General features: G+C 42.4%; 2 protein-coding genes across 2 annotated transcripts in view; one reads left to right on the forward strand and one right to left on the reverse strand.

Annotated features, from left to right (window-relative positions):
- Positions 1-4,125: 4,125 nt before the first annotated feature.
- The window catches only part of CABP5 (calcium binding protein 5), a 29,805-nt gene continuing 10,164 nt past the window's right edge, over positions 4,126-23,766 (reverse strand). Inside the window, exon 7 of the transcript XR_004425152.1 lies at positions 4,126-4,215. The gene's annotated coding sequence lies outside the window, so the exon portion shown is untranslated. The remainder of the gene's footprint in view (positions 4,216-23,766) is intronic.
- ELSPBP1 (epididymal sperm binding protein 1) lies at positions 10,576-22,291 on the forward strand. Its single transcript, XM_033129271.1, is given in 9 exon segments — positions 10,576-10,642; positions 11,966-12,000; positions 12,003-12,051; positions 15,711-15,848; positions 19,221-19,234; positions 19,236-19,299; positions 19,302-19,370; positions 21,880-22,070; positions 22,274-22,291. Coding segments are annotated over 9 exon segments (645 nt in total).

Raw genomic sequence — 23,766 nt, forward strand, 5'->3', positions numbered from 1 at the left:
GAAGAGTCATGATGAGGAATTTCGGGTTGTCAAAACAACGCTCACCGAGGATCACACCAGCAGTCATAGGATTTCCGTGTCTTGGATCTTACCTGTCTCTGAAAGCCAGGGCTGAAGAGTCCCCTGGAGTGGCTCGGGGAGGCTCCTGGGACAGGCAGTTGTGCTGCCCGTACCTTCAGAGTGGTCACTGGTCCCTGGGCTGCCCTTGGCGATTCACCCTAATGGGCTGTGGGTGCCTTTGCAGCTCTGCGGAAAATCAATGCAAGATTCATAGTCACTGACGTTTCCCAAATCTGCAAGGAAGATTAATTGTGAATTCTGAAACACACCGTCTTCTAGTCTTAATAATCTTAAAAGTTAAAAGCATGTCTATCATTTTGTCTCCATTATTATTTTTTATCTTTAACACAAGAATGTCCACTGGGAGAAAATGACAACAGAAAGCCCCGACACTACAGCCATCAAAATGTCACCAGCTATCAAATCAGACACTGGCAACTGTATGACTTCTGCTGCTCTTGCACAATAGATTTTTAAAAGTGAAATAAAAGCCTGCTCAAGAATTTTAAAAAGCTAACCCCCGTCTGGGGAAACCGAGTCATTGGAAATACCATAGTTGTTCCTTCACTTCTTTCCATCATTTCCGTGTGCATATGCTCCTCCTACAAGCGTCACTTAAGAAACTTTGTTCCTATACATTTATACATATCTTGGAGCTACAGATGTGTCCATAGACAATACAGTTGGCCTTTGAGATTTCTTACCAGCCTCTCAGTGTTCGTCTCATGGGAAGCACTTGAACTTCTGTTACCGAGCAAGGGTTTGCAGTCCGACGTGTGTAGAAGCCAATACCAGGGCACCAGCTTTTGAGAAATAGCTTTTATTGAGAAGTCAGCTGGCAAGGAGACAGGGGGCAAGGCTCAAATCTGTCTCCTCGAGGGAGGGTTTTGGGTTACACTTAAAGGAAGAAGTGGGGTAAGTTATACGTATTCTATAGAGTTACATTAATGTGACATAATGAAAGCTTAGTGTGCAGGCGCTACCTCGAATGTGTTTGAATAGAGGCGGGGGTAGTATACAGTCCGTGGTGGATTTTGACCTGGTGGCATAGAGTGGTATTCTAGGGTGAATTTTTCCTTCCTTCCTTCCTTCTTTCTTTCTTTCCTTCTTTCCTTCCTTCCTTCCTTCCTTCCTTCCTTCCTTCCTTCCTTCCTTCCTTCCTTCCTTCCTTCTCTTCCTTTCTTCCTGCTTCCTCCCTCCATCTCTCCCTCCCTCCCTTCCTTTCTTTTTTGTTTATAATAAAAGTGCATTTATTATAGTAAGTAAGATTCTTTTTAAAATTTTATTTTTCAATTACAGTTCACATTAAATGTTATATTAGTTTCAGGTGTACAGCATAGTGGTTAGACATTTATACAACCTACAAAGTAATCCCCAGGGTAAGTCTGGTACCCACTTGGCTCCATACATATTTATTACATTATTAACCATATTCCCTATGCTGTACTTTGCATCCCCATGACTAGGTTGTAACTGCCAATTTGTACTTCTTGATCCCTTCACACTTTTCACCCATCTCTCCAACCTCCTCCCATCTGGCAACCATCAGTTTGATCTCCGTATCTGTGAGTCTGTTTCTGTTTTGTTTGTTTGTTTATTTTGTTTTTTAGATTCCACATATAAGTGAGATCATACAGTATTTGTCTTTCTCTGTCTGACTTATTTCACTTAGCATAATTCCCTCTGGGTCCATCCATGTTGTCACAAATGGTATGATTTCATTTTTTATGGCCAAGTAATATAATATTCCATTGTATACATATACCACATTTTCTTTATCCAATCATCTATTGATGGGCACTTAGGTTGCTTCCATATCTTGGCTATTGTAAATAATTCTCCAATGAACATAGGGGTGTGTATGTCTTTTTTTTTTAATTTTATTTTTTTAAAATTTATTGGGGTGACAATTGTTAGTAAAATTACATAGATTTCAGGTGTGCAATTCTGTATCACATCATCCATAAATCACACAGTGTGTTCACCACCCAGAGTCAGCTCCCCTTCCATCACCATATATTTGATCTCCCTCACCCTCATCCCCCACCCCCCAACCCCCTTACCCTGGTGCGTATGTCTTTTAGAATTAGTGTTTAGTGCTCATTGTGATTGTCTGACTACACGATCTGCAGCCTTGTTCTGTTATCAGCAAGGATTTGGCAAGAAATACAGTACTTCCATTCTCAGAGCACAGTTTCATTACTTCTTCAACCTTTCTGTACACAACCATTCTCTCTGTAAGACAGTCTTTCCTTGGTGACCCAGTGAGCCAGGAGACGCCCTATTAGGTTGTTGTTCAAGCAGCCTTTGGACACATAATAGCTGCTTTCCCTTCTCGTTTGAACATCTTTCACCAAAATAGGCAGTTCTGGAATATATTCTACCACATACCAGTTGGTCTTTGACTCACTATCTTTTTGCTATTATGGTCGAGTCCTTATGAACACAAAACCAAAGTACGTTAGGATATCATACACTTGCAATTCCTAAATCACTTGTCTCTGCCTTCACCATCTTTGTTCCACGTCAGTAACAATTGTAAGGCACGTCACCAATTTCCCATTCTGTAAATATTTCCTCAATCAGATTCACTTTGTTTTTAGCCATAGGAGACCAAATAAAGTAGAAGAGAGTTGAATTTCTCATTCACCCATCTTCTTGTCAGTTTTTAATTTATTTGTTCATGTTGTGCAGAAATGTTATTTCTAGGATTTCTAGGACATTGTATCCAGGATTTGCTTGAGCAAATCTCAAAACTCTTCAACTTCTAAAATCTGTTGGCTATGCACAGCAATTATTTTAAAATTGTTTAAATTCTTAGCTGCCATAGAGGCAAAGGAATTTTTTTCTGAAAATAGTTTTGTAAAATATGGTGTTCTGAGGTTTGATGAATGAGAACAAAATGGATTAGAGTGTCCCATTTTTCTTTGCCACGTTCTTCTTTTTCTCATGCTGTTTTATATTCCTTATTATATCTAGAAGAAAAGCTGGTGTTACATGGTTAACATGAAGAGTGGCGAAATTGTTATTATTCTTTTTTTTTAAATTAAAGTTTATTGGGGTGACAATTGTTAGTAAAGTGACATAGATTTCAGGTGTACAATTCTGTATTACATCATCTATATATCAACATTGTGTGTTCACCACCCAGAGTCAGTTCTCCTTCCATCATGTATATTGGATCCCCTTTACATTGTGGTTTTAACTTATGCTTACACAATTGGAAGAATTCCAAAACAGGATTTTTTAAAGACCTGTGGCCTACCTGGAATAAATGTGATTCCTAAAGATTCTGTTTAATACCATAAGTTTGGAATACAAAATAATTATATAGATATAGGTAAATACTTAATCTCTATTATTCTGCCTTTTTATGATCATTTCAATCACAATAATATTTTACCCTAAAGGGATATAGTGTTCTCCTGAAAGTTGACTAGTTAATTCACTTTCACAATTTTCACATAGATTATTAATATTTTTCCTTATTCTATAGATCTGAAAGTTCTTAATAACTGATTTTTTTCATGTTGTGTTCACAATAGCATTGACTTTGGTGCATTTTGCATGAACAAGTTAGATCTATCGTCTTACTGACATAATTTCTACATATAAAGTACGTAAGATTCACTTGCCAGTTATATCTAGAGTGCACATTCCTCTTTCCAGGTGAATATTAGCATAGTAAAATGAATTTAAAAATATGTCTTGTTAGCATTACTCAGGTTATGTATATTACAGATGAAAACAGCCTCGCTGATCACAAAAGTCAGTAACCGAACAAGTATTTGGGGATTCCAGAAAAGACAGTGAATGAGGCAATTGGACTGTCTGGCCAAAGGCCACAGTCATGCTTATATAGTGAGAGACATTCAAGTCAGAATGAGAGAGAGAGAGAGAGAGAGAGAGAGAGAGAGAGAGAGAGAGAGAGAGAGAGAGACTGAACAAAACTCAACGACAGAGAGATATAAAGAGGTGGAAAAAAGAGACAAGGGCAGAAAGAGAAACGGGGAGGGAAGATGAAAGATGGTGGAAGAGAGACATAGAAAGAAGTAAAGGCAGAGACAGAGACAGAGACAAAGACGACGTAGATACGGAGGCTGCCATGTGAAGAAATTGAAACTTCAATCCCTGTTATTCTGAAGACACTCACGCCTGTGAAATGAGAACACAGCACCAAAGTGACAAAATGAGACCCTAAACACACAGCTTCCAGCCCCACTTTCCCTACCTAAATGGCTGTATGGCTTTTGGCAATCCCTCAGCACGTCTGTGCCTCAGTTTCCTCATCTATAAAACCAAGGCATGCTATTTGGGATCAACTGTACCACTGGGTAAATCTCTACGGTGTCCATCCTGAAAGGTACCAAGGGAGAGCTTATGGACGTTCAACACATTTTTCCAGAACGGTAGAATAGCATTTAAACAGTGGGAAAAATCAGATGTGTTTCAGAGAGCTAGTTTCTACTCTCCCACGCTTCCCTTCTCACCAGAAAATTTTATGGCTCTTGGTCTTTCATTATTCAGTTGAAACCTGTTCTTTTCCTTGTAGCTGACTATGGAGGGGCATGTTCTCTTTGGTTCATTAATATTCTTGACCTTGACCTCAGCCCCGCCCCTGGAAAAAGCCCATCAATATGCACATGATTGAATTTGATGGGCCTCATTGATATGTATGAGCTGTTCTTGGGGCATCAGGAACCACAAGGCTATCCCATCCTAACTGCCCCTGGTCGTCACCCCTTCAGAAAACCCTCCTTGGGGGAACCTGCAGTCTCACACTACAGACAGGTTGGGGGCAAAACAGTCGGGCCAACTCCCAGATAATCCAGAGATCATGGGAGCAGAACCTTAAAGCAGGTGTGGGGACAGAGCCCCAAAAAGCAGTTTCCAGGCTCTCGGCCTCACATAGAAAGGTGCTGGCTCAGGTAGTAAATGGCCATCGACTGCGATCAAATGGCCAGCAGCTGTGGCTAGTTGGCCGTCAGCTGTAACCAGTGAGCCATTAGCCATGAATATAACTGCGGTGGCTAGGCTAGCAGAAAAGTGGGAGCTAGCAAGAAGATGGTGGCTGAGTCTGCAAGCGGCACAGTGAGGGTTGAGAATTGTGTGGCTCCTGGTTCCTGTGTCTCCAACCCAGCTGCCAGTGAGAGTATAGTGGTGTGACTCCCCTACCTATGGCTCTGTGGGTGTTCCTTTTTGGCCTCACCATGTCCTGCGTTCTTATGTGGGGAGCAGGACCAGAGACCCCTCATGAGACCCCGCAGGCCGCCCTGCATGACACATGGCGAAGTCGGCAGGATCCCCTGCACTACAGCAGGCTTGTGGAGACAGGACTCTCTCAGGACTCTCAAGAAGGACTCTCTCAAAGGTACACCTCAACCTAGAGACCTGGGAGGGTGTGAGACGTGAGGCCTGGGGGCCCCCGCAGCAAGGAATGAGGGTCTATAGCAGCGTTCTCTCTCAGAGGAAATAGAAAGTGAGACATATATATCATTGTAAGTTTCATAGTAGCCACATTTAAAAAAAAATGAAGAAAGAGCTGCAACTTATTTTAATAATGTATTTTGTTGAATCATGACATCCCCAATATTACCATTTCAACATGTAATCAACACAAAAATTATTCATGAGATATTTACTTTTTGCATAATACTTCATCTTCAGAGTCCAGCAAGCATTTTACACGTACAACATCTGACACTTAGAACTCACCACATTTTACAGGCTCAGGGGCCACAAGAGGCTAGTGGCTGCCATACTGGACGGCACAGCTCTAGAGCCCTGGGAAGGAAAGGCCAGAGAAAGTGGGGCAGGTGGCCTGGGGGGCAGATTCCTTTTCTGTTAAGAAACTTGAAGGAGTGGGTGGAGGCAGACTATATGAACGACAAAGGCTGCCGGTATCCTAAGTTTGGGGAAAAGAGATGGAAGTAAAGGAACTAGCCTGGACAATTGCCTATTAAGTTCTTGGTGGTAGACTAATATTTTTGTAGTTCCACAAGTCTTTTCACTAAGGTAAGACTCATTCTTCCTGTTTTATGAAGGAGAAAGCTAAGATTCAAAGAGATTGTTCTGACGTCCTGTTGCTTCTCCCTCCAAAGGCAGCCTGAGCACATAATAGATGTGTGTGTGTGTGTGTGTGTGTGTGTGTGTGTGTGTGTGTGTGTGTCTTACATGGAGCTTTTTGGTTCAGACATGGAGTCATTTGCTGCAGAGGAGCAAAAAGACTCAGTAATTTGAAGATACACTATTCTCCAGGCCCTTACTCCCGTGAGCTCCCGTAATTCTCACAATAGTTTCCATAGTTAGATTATTATCTCCACTTAACACATGAGAACATTGAGAACTGGAGGTCAAAGAGGTGAACTGACCTTCCCAAAGCCACCCAGCAGCTTGAGGTTAATGAATTACCTACGGTGCACCTTTGGTGAGGCAGGATGTAAGCATGAGACCATAGGTGGTAAAGGGTTTAGAGCAAGTGGCAAAATGTATCTCTCTCCTGTCCTATGAGTCATCTGACTTGTATGCCCTCTGCCATTTGCAAATAAATTTCAAGCATCTACTGCACTTTTAATAAGATCTTGAGGTGGGTTTTATTTTCTCACATTTGAAGATTGGGACAACTACCCACGTCTGACTGTGGTTTGACTCCACACCTTTCTTTCAACATGGTGACAGCAGCAGGCTGCCAGCTCCAGCTACCCCATGGCCTGGGACAAAGGGTTCTCCAAATGTTTGAACATGCCAGTACTTGAGGAATAACTTGGTCCTAAACAGAATGTTCCAGACGTGGGACTCTGGCCATTAAGGCTCACTTTACAGTTCAAACATTGTCTTGAATTGCCCCCAAATTATTTTCTATTAATATCAAAATAGACTCAATAATATATATTCCAGAACATCAGTACATATCAACTCCTCGTGTTTGCACAAAATCCTTTATGGTACAAAGAAGCAAGTCATATAAATATCTGGGGGTGGAGGAAGGATCCCAGGCAGACAGAACAGCAAATGCAAAGGCCTTGAGGTTAAGCAAGGTCAGCTTGTGAGAAACACATTAAAAAGGCAAGTGTAGCTGGTGCAGATCAAGGGAGGGAAGAGTGTGGGGGTGGCCAGTTAGTTCAGTTGGTTAGAACATGGTGCTAATAACAGCAAGGTTGCTGGTTCGATACCCACATGGGCCATGGTGAGCTGCACCTTCCTTAAAAAAAAGGGGGAGGGAAGAATGAGAAGGGACGCGCTTCCAGGGGAAAGCCATGGTGTGGACTGTGGAGTTTATTATAGAAACGTGATGGAAAATTTTGAATCAATGAATGCCACCTCTCCCCCCTTGAATCCCTCCAGCGGCTTCCAGTTATATTTAGAATATAAAGAAGGCGCTGCAGGGTCCTGCCCCGTCTACCTCACCAAGCACCTGTCTGGCCTCACTCCTCCTTGCTCATGGCCCCAGACATGCCAGTTTGGTTTGTTCCTCCAGCACAACTAGCGCTTTTCCATCTCAAGCTCTGCCCACACACCCCAACTCCCCTCATGTCTGCTCATCCTTCTTTTCCTCCAGGTCTCACTTTACATGTCATTTTCTCAGAGGTGCCTCCCCTGACTTCCCAATGAAAGACAACCTTGCCACACTTATTCCTTATGTTCATGGCCTTCATGGCAATAATTACATCTAGGAGGTACATTTGTCTCTGGTGTATTCATGTCCCGTCTGTCTCCTTCATGGATAGTCATCTCCGTGAAGGCGGGAACCATGCCCGTTTCACACACTGCCGTGTACTCGTGACCTAGCACCGCACGCCACACTGAGTAAGCGCTCAGTAAGCATTTGTCTCTGAACGAATGCATGAAAGCATGCTCCCAGCGAGAGCCTGTCAGCAGCCTTGCGGACTGGAAAAGGGAGAGATTGGAAGCCAGGATACCAGTGAGAGGGACATCATAACAGTTTAGGGAGAGATGGTAAAATCCTGAATTTTATCAATAATAGCAGAGACAGAGAGAAAGGAATGGGTTCTACAGCTACTCAGAAAAAGCAGAATCCACTGGATTTGAGGACATAGGGAGGACATAAGGACAGCAAAGCTCTATTCTTGGGGTGATAACTGGAGAGATTGGGAAAAACACTGTCTTAGTCTCTTCGGGCTGCTGTAACAAATATCGCAGACGGGGTTGCTTATAAACAACCGAAATTTCTTTCTCACAATTCTGGAGACTGGTTAGGTCAAGATCATGGTACCAGCAGATTTGGTGTCTTGTGACAAATCGCTTCCTCAAGGTCGGCCATCTTCTCACTGTGTCCTCACAGGGTGAAAGGGGCGAGGGAGCTCTCTGGGGTCTTTCATAAGGGCACTGGTCCCTTTCAGGAGGGCCCCACCCTCATGGCCGAAGCACCTCTCCAAGGCTCCACCTCCTAGTACCATCACCTTCAGGGGATTGCAACATACGAGGTGTTTTTGGGGGCGGTTAGTCCATAGCAAACGTAGTGCAATTAAATTAAATAACGTGTCAGGGGAGGATAAGACATTTTGGGCTACATAGCAAATGCCAAGTCTTGGAATTTGAGGTGTTTGATGGGTATCTGAGATGGACATGTCCCGGAGTCCGTTGAAAACACAATTCTGACACTCAGAAGTGAAGTTTGGCTGGCGATGTCTGTTAGGAACCATGATGCTATGTTGGCTAACATTTGTGGAGTGCTTGCACACACTAGGTCTCATGCTAAGCCTCGAGGCAGTAAAGAACAGTGGCTAAGAGCCCAGTTTCTGGAGTTAGATTGTCAGCGTTCCGTTACCAGCTCCACCACTTACAGCGATGGCGATGGTCAGCAAGGAGCTTAAGCTTTCTGTGCCTCCATTTCTCTATCCATGCAATGGGGATAACAATAGTATTAATATCTACGTCATTGGGCTAGTATCAGGACTTTAATGAACTTAGAATAGTGTGTAGCACTCCGTGAGTATTACCTGTTATCTTCAATGACCCCAGTGAATCATGATGACAAGCGTAAATAGTACATAGAATTAGTTAGTATTCCCATTTTTTCAGGCTTGGAGAATTTAAGTAACTTCCCAAGGTCACCCTGGTGTTAAATGGTGGAGTCAGGATTTGAACCCAGAGCAGACAGCCTCTGTCGTCAAAGGCAGGTCCGACTCCAGGGTCTGAACCACCGGCTGGAGTTAGAGTCCTAGGCAGGTAGGCAGAGAATGAGACGTCACTCAGGAAAAGCATGTTTGAGGAATGGTGCTGTGATTAAGAATAACAAGAGAAATCAGAAAGATGGCGCCATATGTGACAGGAAAGCCGAGCGTGGTAAAATTGGGGGCATGTTCTGCAGCTCAGGTGCTCAGTGGCGCCACCTCCCTGTGGAGAACCCAAGTCAACGGCTTTGGGATTTTGATTGCCAGCCCATCATCTGGATTTGTGGTTAACAGTTGGTGCCATTCGACGTCTCTCCCCTGAGCTGTCCTGACCTTCGTCTTAATCATTCATAAATGCAGCAAATAATTTACAAACAAAAAGCACTTTTACATCAGGATCTAATCAGACCCTCATGGCCTCCCTCAGAGGCAGGAATTACTAACGTACACTGTGCAGGTAAGGAAACAAAAGCCTGTAGAGGGGAAATGCTTTATGGAGCTTAAGAGTTCTGACATTGGTGTAGACAGGTCTGCAGCTGAATCCAAGATCTGTCACCATCTGTGATCCTTGGGTACGTGACTTAACCTTCCAAATCTCAGTGTCCCTCTTCTGTAAAATAAAGCTGATCATGCCTTCTCCGTAGGTTTCTAGAAGGAGTAAATTGGATTCTGGTTGCAGTAGGCACTCAAGAACTCGTAGCCAGGAAGAGATGTGGTAATAGTAGCTGAGCCTCAAGACAAGCCCAGACCACCAATTCCAAACCCCGGGTTGTTGTTTCTGCTGAGAATGGCATTTTTAGGTGTCACTGAGGAAATGGCATGGAACCAACAGAGCTAGTAGAAATTATGGTTGATGAAGATAGTAAATGCTGATTGTTAAGGTACTTTAACATCCAGCCAAGGAGATGAGTGTGGTCCACGGGGAGGGTTAAGGCTATATTTACCGTTTCCATGATGAATAGAGCCTTTGAAGCCATTTATGTGGGTCAGAATCCTGCCATTTCCTCACTGTGTAACCAACTCAGGCAAATTACGTGGCTTCTCTGAGCCCCAATTTCCTCATTTTTAAAAAAGGGATTAAAAGTATCAATCAATTGATTTATGAGACCCAAGTGACATGCAATGTGTTGGGCATCTTGCCTGGAACATAGTAAGTGCTCAAGAAACGCTCCATCTCTCCTTTCCATCACATCCTCCCCTCCATAATGACAGTATCTATTTTTTTCTTTCCTGTAATAATGTTATTCTTTATTACTCTCTGGGGATAGAAAGAAAAACAGCATGCGTGGCATCAAACCTGGGAGTTAGTGGAAGAGGAAGGGGACCCCACAGGAGCAAAATTTTTGTCTTCCTTCAATCCAGAAAGAAGAGAACAGCCAAGATGAACCGCTGGTCCAGTTACCTGCTGGGATGGGCGGCCTTCCTCCTCTACTCCTATGAGACAAAATTTACTGAAAAATGATGGGGGAGACTTTAGAAACTGGAAAGAATGAGTAGGCCAAAATAATGATTCCTGGATCCAAGATGGCTTAGTAGACATCTCAGACAGACCTGGGGTTTAGACCCTGGATCTGCCAGTGTTTCTCTGTCTGACCTTGGTTAAACAATGTAACCTCTCTGAGGTCGGTTCTCCACCTGGGAAAGAGGAACAACGGCGTTTCCTTCATGGGGCTATTTTGAAGGTTAAATAGAATAACGGACACAAGCATCTTTCATAATTTTGAGCCCCTCGTAGGGGAATGCAAATGCTATGTTAATTAAAAAGAGGGGGCTCATAGTTCTGATGGACTGAACCCACAGTCCGTAACTTGATCACTCTCTTTACACTTTTTTAAAAAAATTGTGGTAAAGTACACAGGACATAAACTTTAGTTACCATCTTAATCATTTTTGGGTGTACAGTTCAGTAGTGTTAAGTACATTCACATTTTTGGGTTATGAATCTCCAGCACTCTCTTCATTTTGCAAAACTAAACCATCTGAATTAAAATGCCTCCTATTTCCTCCTCCCCCCAGCCCCCGGCAACCACCATTCTACTTTCTGTCTCTGTGAGTTTGCCTACCCGAGGTCCCTCATATAAGTGGAATCGTAGGGCATTTGTCCTTTTGTGACTGGCTTACTTCACTTAGCATAATGTCTTCAATCCCTGTTGTAGCACATGTCAGAATAGTCTTCCATTTTAAGGCTGAATAATATTCCATTGTATGGATAAACCACACTTTTGTTTGTCCATTGATGGACACTTGAGTTATTCCACCTTTTGGATCCTGTAAATAATGCTGCTGTGAACATGGGTGTGCAAATATCTCTTTGAGAACCTGCTTTCAATTCTATACCCAAAGTAAAATTGCTGGGTCATATGTTAATTTTTAATTTTTTTGAGGAACATCCATACTATTTTCCATAGGAGATGTACCATTTTGCACTCCCACCATCAGTGCACAAGGTTTTCCATTTCTCCATATCTTTGCCGACACTTGTTATTTTCTGCTTTTCTTTTTCAAAGAAGCCATTTTAGTAAATGGAAGGCTACATGCTTAATGTATCTAGGATCTAAATTAACCACCCAAAGTATGGTGAGCATGGAAATAGAACAAAGAGAGACCTTGATTACATATAGTTCACTTAAGCTATAGTGAAACATTCTCTATAATTAGAATCCTTTTCTGCCTGACAAGTCCTTTTTCCTTGGTTAGGCTCAAGAAACACTCTCATATTTATGTGCTTTCATTCCATGAATTCCTTTTTTCAATGATCACATTCTATATTCCAGCGATTCCTAGCTTGAGGTCACCGGGCAAGCACTAGAGTTCATGAAACCCCAGATTTATATTAAAAAGGTATGTATTTATCAGGGTAGTGAGAACAGTTATTGCAACAGACAAACTCCAAACTGTCAGCAGCCTAACACAGTAACATCCAACAAGAGCACCTCTAGTCAGCAGGGATCCAAGCTTCTTCCATCTTGAGGTTCCACCATCCCCTAAGGCTTCAGAGTGCTGTGTGGGTTCTTTGCTTTCAGCTGTTAGAAAAAAATCGAGAGTCTGGAGAACCTTTGAGGAGAGTTTTCTTGGCCAGGCCAGGAAGTGGCATACATCACTCCCTTCCACTTCCATGGGCCCAAAATCATGATGTTTAACTGCAAGGGACTCTGGGAAATGTAGTTCAGGTGTGCATTTGAGAGGAAAATAAAGCTGGTTTTGGTGAACACACAGCAGTCTCTACCACAAGGACATACGAGCATTTTCCTAGAGAGAAGGTCTGGATTCTCAAAAGAACAGTCAAGTCCCTAAAATGTTAAGCACCTACATTTTATTCAGACAGGGAACAAGGTATTTTACCGAGTGTCAGCTTTTCTAGTTATCATCTCGTCCTGACCATGCCTTCCTGAGACCACAACCACAGTCCTCTGCGGAAACTCAGTATCCCCAAGTCTCTTCCATACATATTTATGAACTCATTTATTCAATACACGTGTATTGAGTGTATCCTAAATGCCAGGCACTGTACTACAGGCCAGAAACAGAGCAATAAGTAAAAACCAGGCCTTACACGGAGAGCTCACAGCGAATGGGAGTGACACATACTCAGATAATAATACTCTTTTAAAAATTGGTAAGTACATTTATAGAGATCAGCTCAGAGGATTATAAGAGTGAGGGAGGATATTCATCCGGACTGGACCGAGTCTTCATGGGTGAGGAGGTGACGGGCAGGGAGTAAAACTAGGAAGACAGGAAAGGCAGTCAAGGCACGATGAAGGACATGAGCAAAACCCCAAAAGCAACAAAGAACATGGAGTAAGGTCAAGGACATGCTCATCAGGGAGTGAGAACAGAGAGGTCAGCAGGGCCCGGATTATGGAGGATTTTAATCCAGTTGAGAAGATTAGACCATCTGTCGGATTACTTTGCAGATGGCTAATAGTATCTATGATGTGTTGATTCTTACTAAATCTCAACAATAACCTTAATTCTATGTCCAGGGGGCATCCGGCTGCCTCCCCCTCACCACCAGCACCCCCTACACTCAGTGATGTCTGTGGTTGAGGAAATTCATTGGTGAAGACGAAGACGATAATGCTGATGGTAACATTTGTTCAGCAGCAGCCATGCTCTACGTACTCCTCTAAGTACTTTCCAGGTATTAAGTGGTTAAAACCTGACAAAACCAAGACCAAACTGCTCTGAGACCCAGAAGAGGCCTGGAGGTGGAAAATACAATGTTACTTAAGGATCCCCAATTGTATCAACGCAACGGGTGAGGCTCAAAGATGGAGGCCTGCCTTTCCCACTCTCTCCCAAATCCTCCCTCATCCTTATCGCGGTCTTTGCCAGATGACACAGGGTCAGAACCTGATCCAGAACGAGAGACGGGACTACCAGGTTGAAGACAGAGGTCGTGTCTTGTCCATCTGTATTAGTAAAGGACCAACTGGTGCATTAGGTTGATGCAAAAGTAATTGCAGTTTAAAAGGTTAAAAATAGTTGCAAAAACCGCAATTACCTTTGCACAACCTAATAACAAACAACTCCCAAACGTCAGTGGCTGAACTAAACAGAGGTACATGTTGACTCATCTAACACTTCGGTGTGGATATTTGGTGGGAAGCCTCTTTTGTTGTGATTTGGAGACACAGGGTCCTTTTGTTTTGTGGCTCCATCATCCCCTGGGCCTCAGCATTCTCTGCAGAGTCCTTTTCGTCAGAGCTTCTCAACCTTGGCACGACTGACATTTGGGGCAGGGTGACTCTTTGTTCTGGAGGGCTGTTCTTTCATGGTAAGACGTTTAGCAACATCCCTGGTGTCTATATACCAGTGACACAGTTCCCAGTTCCCCTCTCTCTCAGTTATAACAACCAAAAATGTCTCCAGACATTGTCTAGTGTCCCCTGGGAGGTCATAGTCGCCCTTTCTTCTCCATGGAGAACCACGGCTCTGTATCCAGCTGGCAGACAGAGGAAGAAAGGAGCATGGAGGAGCTTGGGGTTTCTTTTTGGGTTTTTTTGAGCCAGGAAATGGAAATGGTGAACCTCATTTCTATCAATGTTCTGTGAGTCATAATTTAGTCACATGGTTCCACCTAACTGTCAGAGAGCCTGAAAAATGGATTCTAGCTATGAGCCCAGAAAGAAACGGAAGCTGGGTTTAGTGAGTACATGGAAGATTCGCCTTACCCTCTTTGTAACATGAGCAGACACGTGCACACACACATGCACACAGGTAGGTACACATGTGCACACATGTGTGCACACACACAAATAACCTATCAGAGCATCTTACTCATAGAAATCCAACATTTTATCTTTGAGGGAGGGAGAGAGAGAGGGAAGAGGGAAGGAGGAGATGTCCAAATGAAGGCCAGGAGGGAAGCTGTGTTCTAGTAGATGAAAAATCCTAGTTCTGCTCAGAAAAATTCATTTTAAGTGATTCCTTATCTTATGTGTGTCTTCATTTCCTTCTCCACACAATGAATATTTGGGTTAGAACAGCATTTCTTACGATGTGTTTCTGGGACTATTAGTTTCCAGAGTGCTTGAGTAATGGAAAAAAAAAAAGACAACTCAATATTCTCTCTGCCACCCTTGCTAACTCAGCCCTCCATATTGACCTTCTGATGAGTCCTTCATTAAAGAAACCTGTTTATTTCACATGGCATTTTCTCAACTTATTTTATTCTGTCAGTTATTTTTGAAGCATCTGCTACGAGCAAGTCAATGTTTTAGGTTCTGAGGATACACTGTGTAAAGGAGAAAGTCCCTGTCCTCATATAAAAGAATATAAAGGTTAAGGTTGTGCTTCTTAAACTTTACTCGTCCGAGTATCACCCCTCCCTATTTGCCACATCTGCACGCCACCAGCACTACTATTTACGCAAGATTTTTCTTTAAATGTGTTCAATATTCTTTGCTTGAATACATTTATTTTAAAAGAATAGTTAGCATCAACTCTGTAATCCATAAAAGCACTACTACTTGCCATAAATAGGAAGTGCAAATAAAAATACTCTGAAAACAAAATCCTGTTATTAAATTCTACTAGATATTATAAGGCTTTGTGCCTGAGTCCTGCCCTCTCTTTTGTTAAAAAGGGAGATTATTAAATATTAGAGTCATGGTAGAGAAATACTAGCAATAAATTGAAGCTTTCTCTTTTGTGTAATCAGAAGGATTGAAAGAGCATTGAGGAAGGAAATTGTTTTTCAGTCTGTGTTTCAAAATTATTTAATGTGTGTCCCTACATAACCTAATACAACCTTGTAAGCCACCAAATGTATCTTGTATGACATTGGTGGTGCCCATTCTGAGAAACAGTGGTCTGGACATCATTGTTTATAAAACTCTCCTCCAATACTCTCGGTCCAAACAAACTGGACATGCCCTTATGTGTCCTTAGGAAGTTGGAAACGAAGACCACACGTGCAGCTTTCAGACCACTGCAAGAACCAAACCAAGACTCATTCTTGGCTCATTCATTGTGACTAGTCACCTCCTGTTTTGTCCTTCTGTTCTTCAGATAACAAAGATACATGTGTCTTTCCCTTCATCTACTAGGGGTCGACTTACTTCTCTTGCACCAGAATCAATATCTTCTCCCCTTGGTGTGCAATCAGAGTGGTTTATAATGGACAATGGAAGAACTGCATGGTGGAAGGTGAGTCATGCCACATTGTGCCACCAGCAGTTTTCTTAAAATAATGGATTACAAAAGAGAATGTGTGAATGTGTATAAAATGATCATATTTTTGCAGACAAGTTATAACATGTATGTGTGAATAGAAAGTGCTCTGGGGGCGCTGAATGTTAACAACGGGTAATAATGTTCACAGCGACAGTTAAAAACAGTGCTCTCTGAATGAAGATATTGTACTGTAAGATCAGTCAACCCGAGAGAACCACTGTATTCTCTGCCTCTTTCTTAGTTTTCTAAATGAATAAGGAAAATATGAAACAAAGCATAAAAGAAAGGGGAATTGAGCGACTCTGTTAACTTTTTCTCAGAATCCAAGACATTTTGACAATTACATGATTTCTCTTTTTTGTGCACAGGACAGAAGACATTTAGCTTGTTTTAACCAATATTCTATTGTTGGACATTTAAATTGTTCCTACTCGTATCCAGTTTTTGAATATTTATGATGTACTTTTCTCTGGTATCACTGTTCTTGACGTTTAGATCAAATGCCCTACTTTTACTATAAATGTAACGTGACCTCCTTTTTACTATCCTGAAATTTAATTTATAAGTAATGTTACCTATCTACATTCATAATTTCAAAATAAATCAACGTTAGTTGACTTATTGCAATACATAAGTAAGACAGAAATAAAATGGAAGAAATCAATAATAAAGGAATAAGTATGCATGACCATAACTAATCTTTTAAGAGACATTAAAAAGTAGCCAGAGGCTTGTGCCTCTAAGCAGAATCTCTTTGATAACAAGAGCTACATAAAGATGACTACAAGAAAACTCCCATACATTGAAAAACAAAACAAAACATAGAAGCGATAACCACCTGTTGAAAACTTCCATGCTAGTTGGATCAACTGGTTGAAATTGAATTACAAAATGAGAAATAGACATTTTCTTCTTCTTTTTTTAATTCTGGGGGGAAAAAGGTCCTAGACATGCTTAACACACACGAAAGGGGGCAAAACTCTGCCAAAAGTGGATATACAGACACAATCAGGGACTAGAGATATTTATTTCCTCTGTGCCATTGTTTTGAGCAAATTAAAGAATTCAACAACCTGCTTTTGACTGAGCTTTGTTCAGCCAAATCATTCAGGGTTCCTGTTTAGACAAAGGCTTGCCTTTTGAATCTCCTCCCTTGGCTCTGGTTTCTGAACCAAGTACTGGTCTTTACTCATCATAACTGGCAGCTCTGTCACTGTCTCTAAACACCTTTAACATCTTAGCCTTACGCAGAAGTGGGACAGTGGTATTCCATGGGCATTCCCAAATAATGTCTTGCAGGATCTTCTCCTCCATCTTACCTCATGAGTGGAACAGTGAAATCAGAAACAGGCACCTATATGACAATCCCAAGAGAAGTTAAAGATACTTATATAACTAGAAATATACTGCTGTGCAGAGGCTTTTTTTCCTTCTCATTTGCAGGCTTCCTCAATAAAGACAAGATGCCACCACTGCACAGACCAGAAATGTAGGAGTCATCCCTGATTGTTCTTTCCTTCCCACCCCACATGTGATCCACCAACTAGCCTATTAGTTCTGCCTTCAAAATAGATCCCAACTTCAGCTTTTCTTATCTCTCCACTGCTTCCACCCTTCTCCAAATCACCATCAACTCTTTGCCCGAAAAATTTGCTAACTGGTCTCCCCAGATTCCACTCACCTCCCTCAAATCTACTCTCCACACATCAGCCAAAGTCACCTTTTTAGAATGTGAAGTCAGATCATGCTATCCCCCTGCTCATGCCCCTTCATGGCTCACTGTCACACCTAGAAGAATACCCTAACCCCTAATAGCCAGAGTGATCTTGAGAAAGAAAAACAAAGCTGGAGCCATCACACTTCCTGATTTCAAACTATATTGCAAAGCTGTAGTAATCAAAACAGTAAGGTACTGGCATAACAACAGACACATATCAATGAAATAGAATTGAGAGCCCAGGAATAAACCCATGCATACATGGTCAATTAATTTATGACATCAGAGCCAAGAAGATACAATTGGGAAAGGATAGGCTCTTCAATAAATGAGATTGGGAAAACTGAACAGCGACATGCAAAAGAATAAGAAGAAGAAGAAGGAGGAGGAGAAGGAGAAGGAGAAGGAGAAGGAGAAGGAGAAGAAGGAGGAGGAGGAAAGAAAGAAACTGGACCCTTATCATACAACATACAAAAAAATCAACTCAAATGATCAAAGACTTGAATGTAAGACCTGAAATTGTAAAATTCCCAGAAGAAAACACAGGGGGTAATCTCCTAGACATAGGTCTTGACAATGATGTTTTGGATTTGACACCAAAAAGCAAAGGCAACAAAAGCAAAACTAAATAAGTGGGACTACCTCAAACTACAAAGCTTCTGCGCAGCAAAGGAAACCATCAACAAAGTGAAAAGGCAACCGACCAAATGGGAGAAAATAATTTGCAAGCCATATATCCCATATATGTGATATGGGTTAATATCATACATATATATGGTCATACAGCTCAATAGAAAAAAAAAGAATGAAAGAAAACCCTTCACCTTGGTTTGCAAAACTTTACATGACCCTGCCCTTCTCTGTCCTCGTCGTCTTCCTTCCCATCCTTGCCTGCTGAGCTCCAGCTACAGTGGTTGCCACACATCTTGAATATTCTGAACTCCCTCCTGTCTCTGAACTCTTCACACTTTTATGCCTTCTATCTGGAACTCACTCCCCCCAGATTTTTGCATGGCTCTTTTCTCAAAATTCACTTGCTCAAGGAAGACTTCCCCCAACCCTTCATCTATGACAGCCCCTCCCTCACTCCCAAATGACCCTGATTCCCTCACTGTGTGGGAGTAAATCCACGCACTATGAACATAGTGTCAGAACCTCTATTTGTTATACCACATTTGTGATGGGAAATTCAGTCTGTTTTATGGAAGTTGCAATAAGGCACCAGCACCCAGGTGATATATTTAACTTCACTAACATTTGACATTGTTTTCTGTAATCTCAACATTTTCCTAAATATCAAGATCTTGACTTTATCTGTTGGTCATAAACCATCAAAAGCCTTGGTCTTGACTTTATTCCCACAGGTCGTTTGGTGATTATAACAGATTCATTGTCAAGACACTGTGTAAAGTATGTTATGTTTGTTGAGCAGGTGGGGCACCAAGGGTTGATATGGGGACCTCTCTCGGAGTAGGCTTCCTTTGCTAAATCTTGATGAAATGAATGTATAAAATGTATGTATGAAACCTGATGCTTGTCCTGTATGGTAGTGGTTGGTGGATTGGTTGATATTTGACAGTCTTGCGAGTGACGAGAGTAAAGCTGCCCGTAGACTGCCTTCCATACAGTTTACCCACGATGCCATCGTCTTCCTCTTCATCTATCGAAGAAAGTCCTAGAACAACTGCATCATGGAGGGCAGCTTCCTTGGAAAGTGTGGTGCTCAGTCTCCTTCAGCTTTGATGAGAAGAGGCAGTGGAAATACTGTGAGGTGACCGGTAAGGCCTTGGGGCAAGGATGGGGTGTTTGGTGAACAGGAGGATGGACAGCAGTGACCCTCGGGGGGTGGTGGGGTGGACGTGTGGCGGGCAGAGCACTAGGAGAAATACTTCTAGGAACCAAGGGTCTTCTCAGACAGCACACGCTATGACAACCACAAGAGCCAGGAATGGCTTGAGGCCACGTTCACCCGAGTCCCCAGGGCAAGCACGAAAAACCAGGTGTCCTGAGACCCAAAACCATGGGCAGTTATCCTGATACTGGTTTTTAAGTATTTCTGTTTCTAGAATGACAATAGCCAGATTACCCTGGTGCCATACTTGCATTTCAATGCAGCTTAACATCTAATCGCAATTCTATACCTACCCTTAACTTAATAATGACCTGTATTCATCCTAGTGCCCTCTCTGTATTAGGCTGTGATGCAGAAGCTCTGTGTACAATATCCCATTGACTCTTCCCATGGAGGCTCTATGAGATGCTATTTTCCCCCCATTCAATAAATGGTCCCAATAAAATCAAGTCCCGCCCAAGGTCACACTCCTAGGTGATGTCAGAGTTAGGATTTGAATTCAAGTCTATATGGCTCCAAAGCCCATGCTTTCTCACTAAGCATTGTTCCCTCCATAGAAATGGAAATGTGTGTGAGGTACCTATCCCTAAATACACTTGTTCCTGTATAAAATTCTAATTATGTTCTTCCCTTAGCACTCAAAACTCCCCATCCCATATCAAACCTTCACTTTAGCCCAGCCCTAGCCATCACTTGCCTCCTTAACTCTAACCATATCCTTAAATTTCACCAAACTCTATCCTATCTCTTAACCTAATTTTCCATCCAGGTCCAACTCTTTCTCCGTCTCCACTCTTGACTAACTTCCATCCACACACCCATAACCTTAGGCATTTTAAAACCCTAAACCAAGTAGAAGGATTAAGACATCAATTTTATGATAATATCATAACACGGTATAGTTCTAAATCCACCTCAAATCTTATTGTACCTGAACTCTAACTTTAATATACCTCCACTTCTGTTTATCCTTCATGCAATTCAAGCTCCTCAGAACCGATTCTGATGGGGTGACAGATTGGCATTTGCTTAAGTCACCAAACAGATGCCCAAGAAAAGGTATTGGAAGAAAAGGTACCCTTTAGCTCTGGCTTCCTCCACTACGTTAGGAAAGTTAAATCTCTTGGTCGCTTTTGTTTTTTTAGTATATGTGCCGCTGAAGCAAGCACACTGGGTCACTTTGTCATCTGAAAAATGAGGATACTAAGGCTGACTTCCAGGGTTTTTGTAAAGATAAGAAGAGTTCATTTTCATAAACGATGTGCCGTGATGGTTTGAACATACCGCATGCCTAAGAAATATTTCAGTTTTAGTTTTCCACCTCCCTGTTATCTGAGCCAGTAATCAAAAAATGGGCTTTGAAGTTAGACTTGAGTTAGACTTCTGCTGTTGCCATTTACCAGCTCTGTGATCTTAGGCACATCAGATAATAAAAATGATAATGATCAGAATAACTCAACTTTTAGTAAGCATTTGCTGTGTGCCAGGCATTGTTCTAAGTGCTTCACATGCAATAACTCATTTATCTGCCCCAACAAAAAAGGTAAACTGACCAGTAGTCACAACAAAAAAGGTAAAAAAACCTGACCAGTAGTCCCAACAAAACAGGAAAAACAAAACAAAACAACTGACCAGTGGTCCCATTTTACAGATAGGAAAACTGAGGCCTATAGAGGTTCAGTTGCTAAGTGAAAGAGCTGTGATTTGATTCCCAAAAGTCTAAGCTTCAGAAATCGTGCTCTTAATCCTAGTTGGTACTGCCTCTACACCCAACCCCTTTAGTGGAATTCTGGCTCCTCCTACGTAAAACACCACCAACATAGCCTATTAATTCGAAAATGCTGACTTGATTGCTTAACAGAGTAAAAGAGATAACTAACTTGACAGTGTCTCAATAGTGTCTTGGGGGAGGGGAGAAGACATTTGGGATATTAATGAGGACTTGGGGTCTTTCAGTGTGGGGGTGTGGTCAGGAATGGGTACAGATATGACGGTTTAGAGTTGGTGCTCGTGGCAAGGTGAAATTTCTGAGAAGGTTCCAGAGTCTCGAAGCGTAAACAGTCGTTTGATGCAATCGATTGAAAAGTTGAAAGGTCTGACATTTATTTAAATGATTTTTCAGGAAATTCCTGAGATGAACAATCAAGTTTTTTGCAACTTTTATCTTCGCAGGCATTCATTTCCGAGATTAGTAGAGTCATGTTGATGGAACAGTAAAGCCTTGTTAATGTAGACAGAGAACTGTGTGGGTGCCGATGGTTTTGGTTCTCACTTATCTGTAAAGTGGAAACAATAACTTCACCAAGAAGTAGTTTGGGAGTCTTCAATATGCTGTTGCCTTTCCCAACACAAAGCATGGCCCATGGTTGGTGTGCGATAAATGGAAGCCCTTCCCATGTCCTCTTGACCGGTAACCTTTCCATGATCGTTTTCAGAGTATGGGGGAAATTCCTTCAGCAAGTCTTGCATCTTCCCCTCCGTCTACAGAAATAATGCGGTCTCTGAATGCATCGAGGACGAAAGCAACAAGCTGTGGTGTCCAACCACCGAGAACACGGGCAAGGACGGAAAGTGGAGTCTCTGTGCCGACACCAGTAATCTGGGGAAGGGGACTGGCTGGGCCTGGGTGGGTCCCTTCATTCATTCACTGAACAAACACCTACTCCAGCCCTACTGTGTGCCAGACCCTGTGCTGGGCACTGGGGAGATGGTGACGCATAAGGCAGGGTCCTGCCCTCATGGGTTTGATGAACAAATAGCACCTTCCCTAGGTGTTGACGCCAAGGACACTCCTTGATAAACCTCCTACCTGCCGATCTCCACTCTCAGACAGAGGGGGAGCCCTGAGAACTCAACCTGAGACAACCTGTCTTCACGAAATGCTAATTCAGCTACCCTTGCTTCACCCCCCCAAATTCTCTTGGTATCTCACCACCCCACTCAAACTATTCATCTAGATCTAAGCTTCTCTTAAGTAATCCTTTTTTTCTTCTCCCCTCACCCTGAACTATAAGCTCCAGGAAAGCAAAGACCTTATCGCTGGGCTGTCTCCAGGACCTAGAATAATCCCAGGCGTATAGCACGAACATGCAGTGTCCAATACACTAGCCACTACGCACACTGGGCTACTTAAATTTAACTGAAGTAACTCACAAGCTCAATAATTGATGAATGAAATGTGATTAACGTACACAATAAAAATACATAAAATTCACTTTCTCAGCCTCACTCACCACACTGACTGCTCAAGAGCCACATGTGGCTGCCATCATGCACAGCACAGATCTAGGACATTTCTGGCATCATAGAAGATCCTATTGAATTGTGTGGCTCTAGAATCGAAGCTCCTTGAGGTCAAGTACCTTATAATCATTCTATGTCTCTCCCCTGGAACCATGCCCGGCATATCATAGGGATTCAGCAAAAATGATACTAACTAGGTCAGAGAATGAGTGGACGGCTGGGTGGGGGACTGTAGGAATGGAATGGAATGGAGCTGAGACAGGAGGCTGAAGTCATCTTTTCAAGGGTAGACTGGATTATGTCACTTCTCCATTGAAAACCCTCCAAGATCCTTAAAATGGCCTCTGAGAACTTACTTGTATGATTTAACCCCTGATCCACTCTGACCCCTCTCCAGCCACCCTGTCTCCTTGCTATTCCTCCAACACTCCAGGTACATTCCTGCCTCAGGGCCTTTGCACAACCCCCTCCAGACATGCCCCTGGTGTTCAATGAACGCCCTAATGTCCCTGTAGAAATGATGACTCCTCTCCACTCCCAGAATCCCTCAAGTCCCTTTTCTGCTTTTTTCCCCCCATATCTCTTACCACCTTCTAACATTCTAAATATGATTACATTTGCTCATTTATTTTGTTCTGTGACTGTCTCCTCCCATTATGTGAGCTCCTGGGGTCTGGGGTTTTGGTTTATTTTATTCACTGATACAGCCCCAGGCTTGGAAGAGAGCCTGGCACATAGCAAGCACTTCATATATTGCTGTTGAATAAATAAAGGGTGGAAGGAGGGAAAGAAGGAAAAACAGCGAAGGAAGGAATGAAAGGTAGGCAGATTAAAATAAAATGCTCTCGGGATAATGAAGAATGACAAAAAAAAGTGTGGCCACAGTAAGGGGTTAGGAAATGCATTATTCTGGTTCCATATTTTTAAATTTAAATTTTAACTACATGAAATGAGGCTATTGAACCTTTCTGTATATGTACTTGATGGATTTCAAAAGTAAAAAAACCTTTGAGGAAGGCATGACCTGAACTCTTTCCTCTGAGGATGATTGCGTTACTGACGTGTCCTGCTCGTGGTAG

The sequence above is a fragment of the Rhinolophus ferrumequinum genome, chromosome 15 (genome assembly GCF_004115265.2).
Source record: "Rhinolophus ferrumequinum isolate MPI-CBG mRhiFer1 chromosome 15, mRhiFer1_v1.p, whole genome shotgun sequence".
NCBI classification, from domain to species: Eukaryota; Metazoa; Chordata; class Mammalia; order Chiroptera; family Rhinolophidae; genus Rhinolophus; species Rhinolophus ferrumequinum.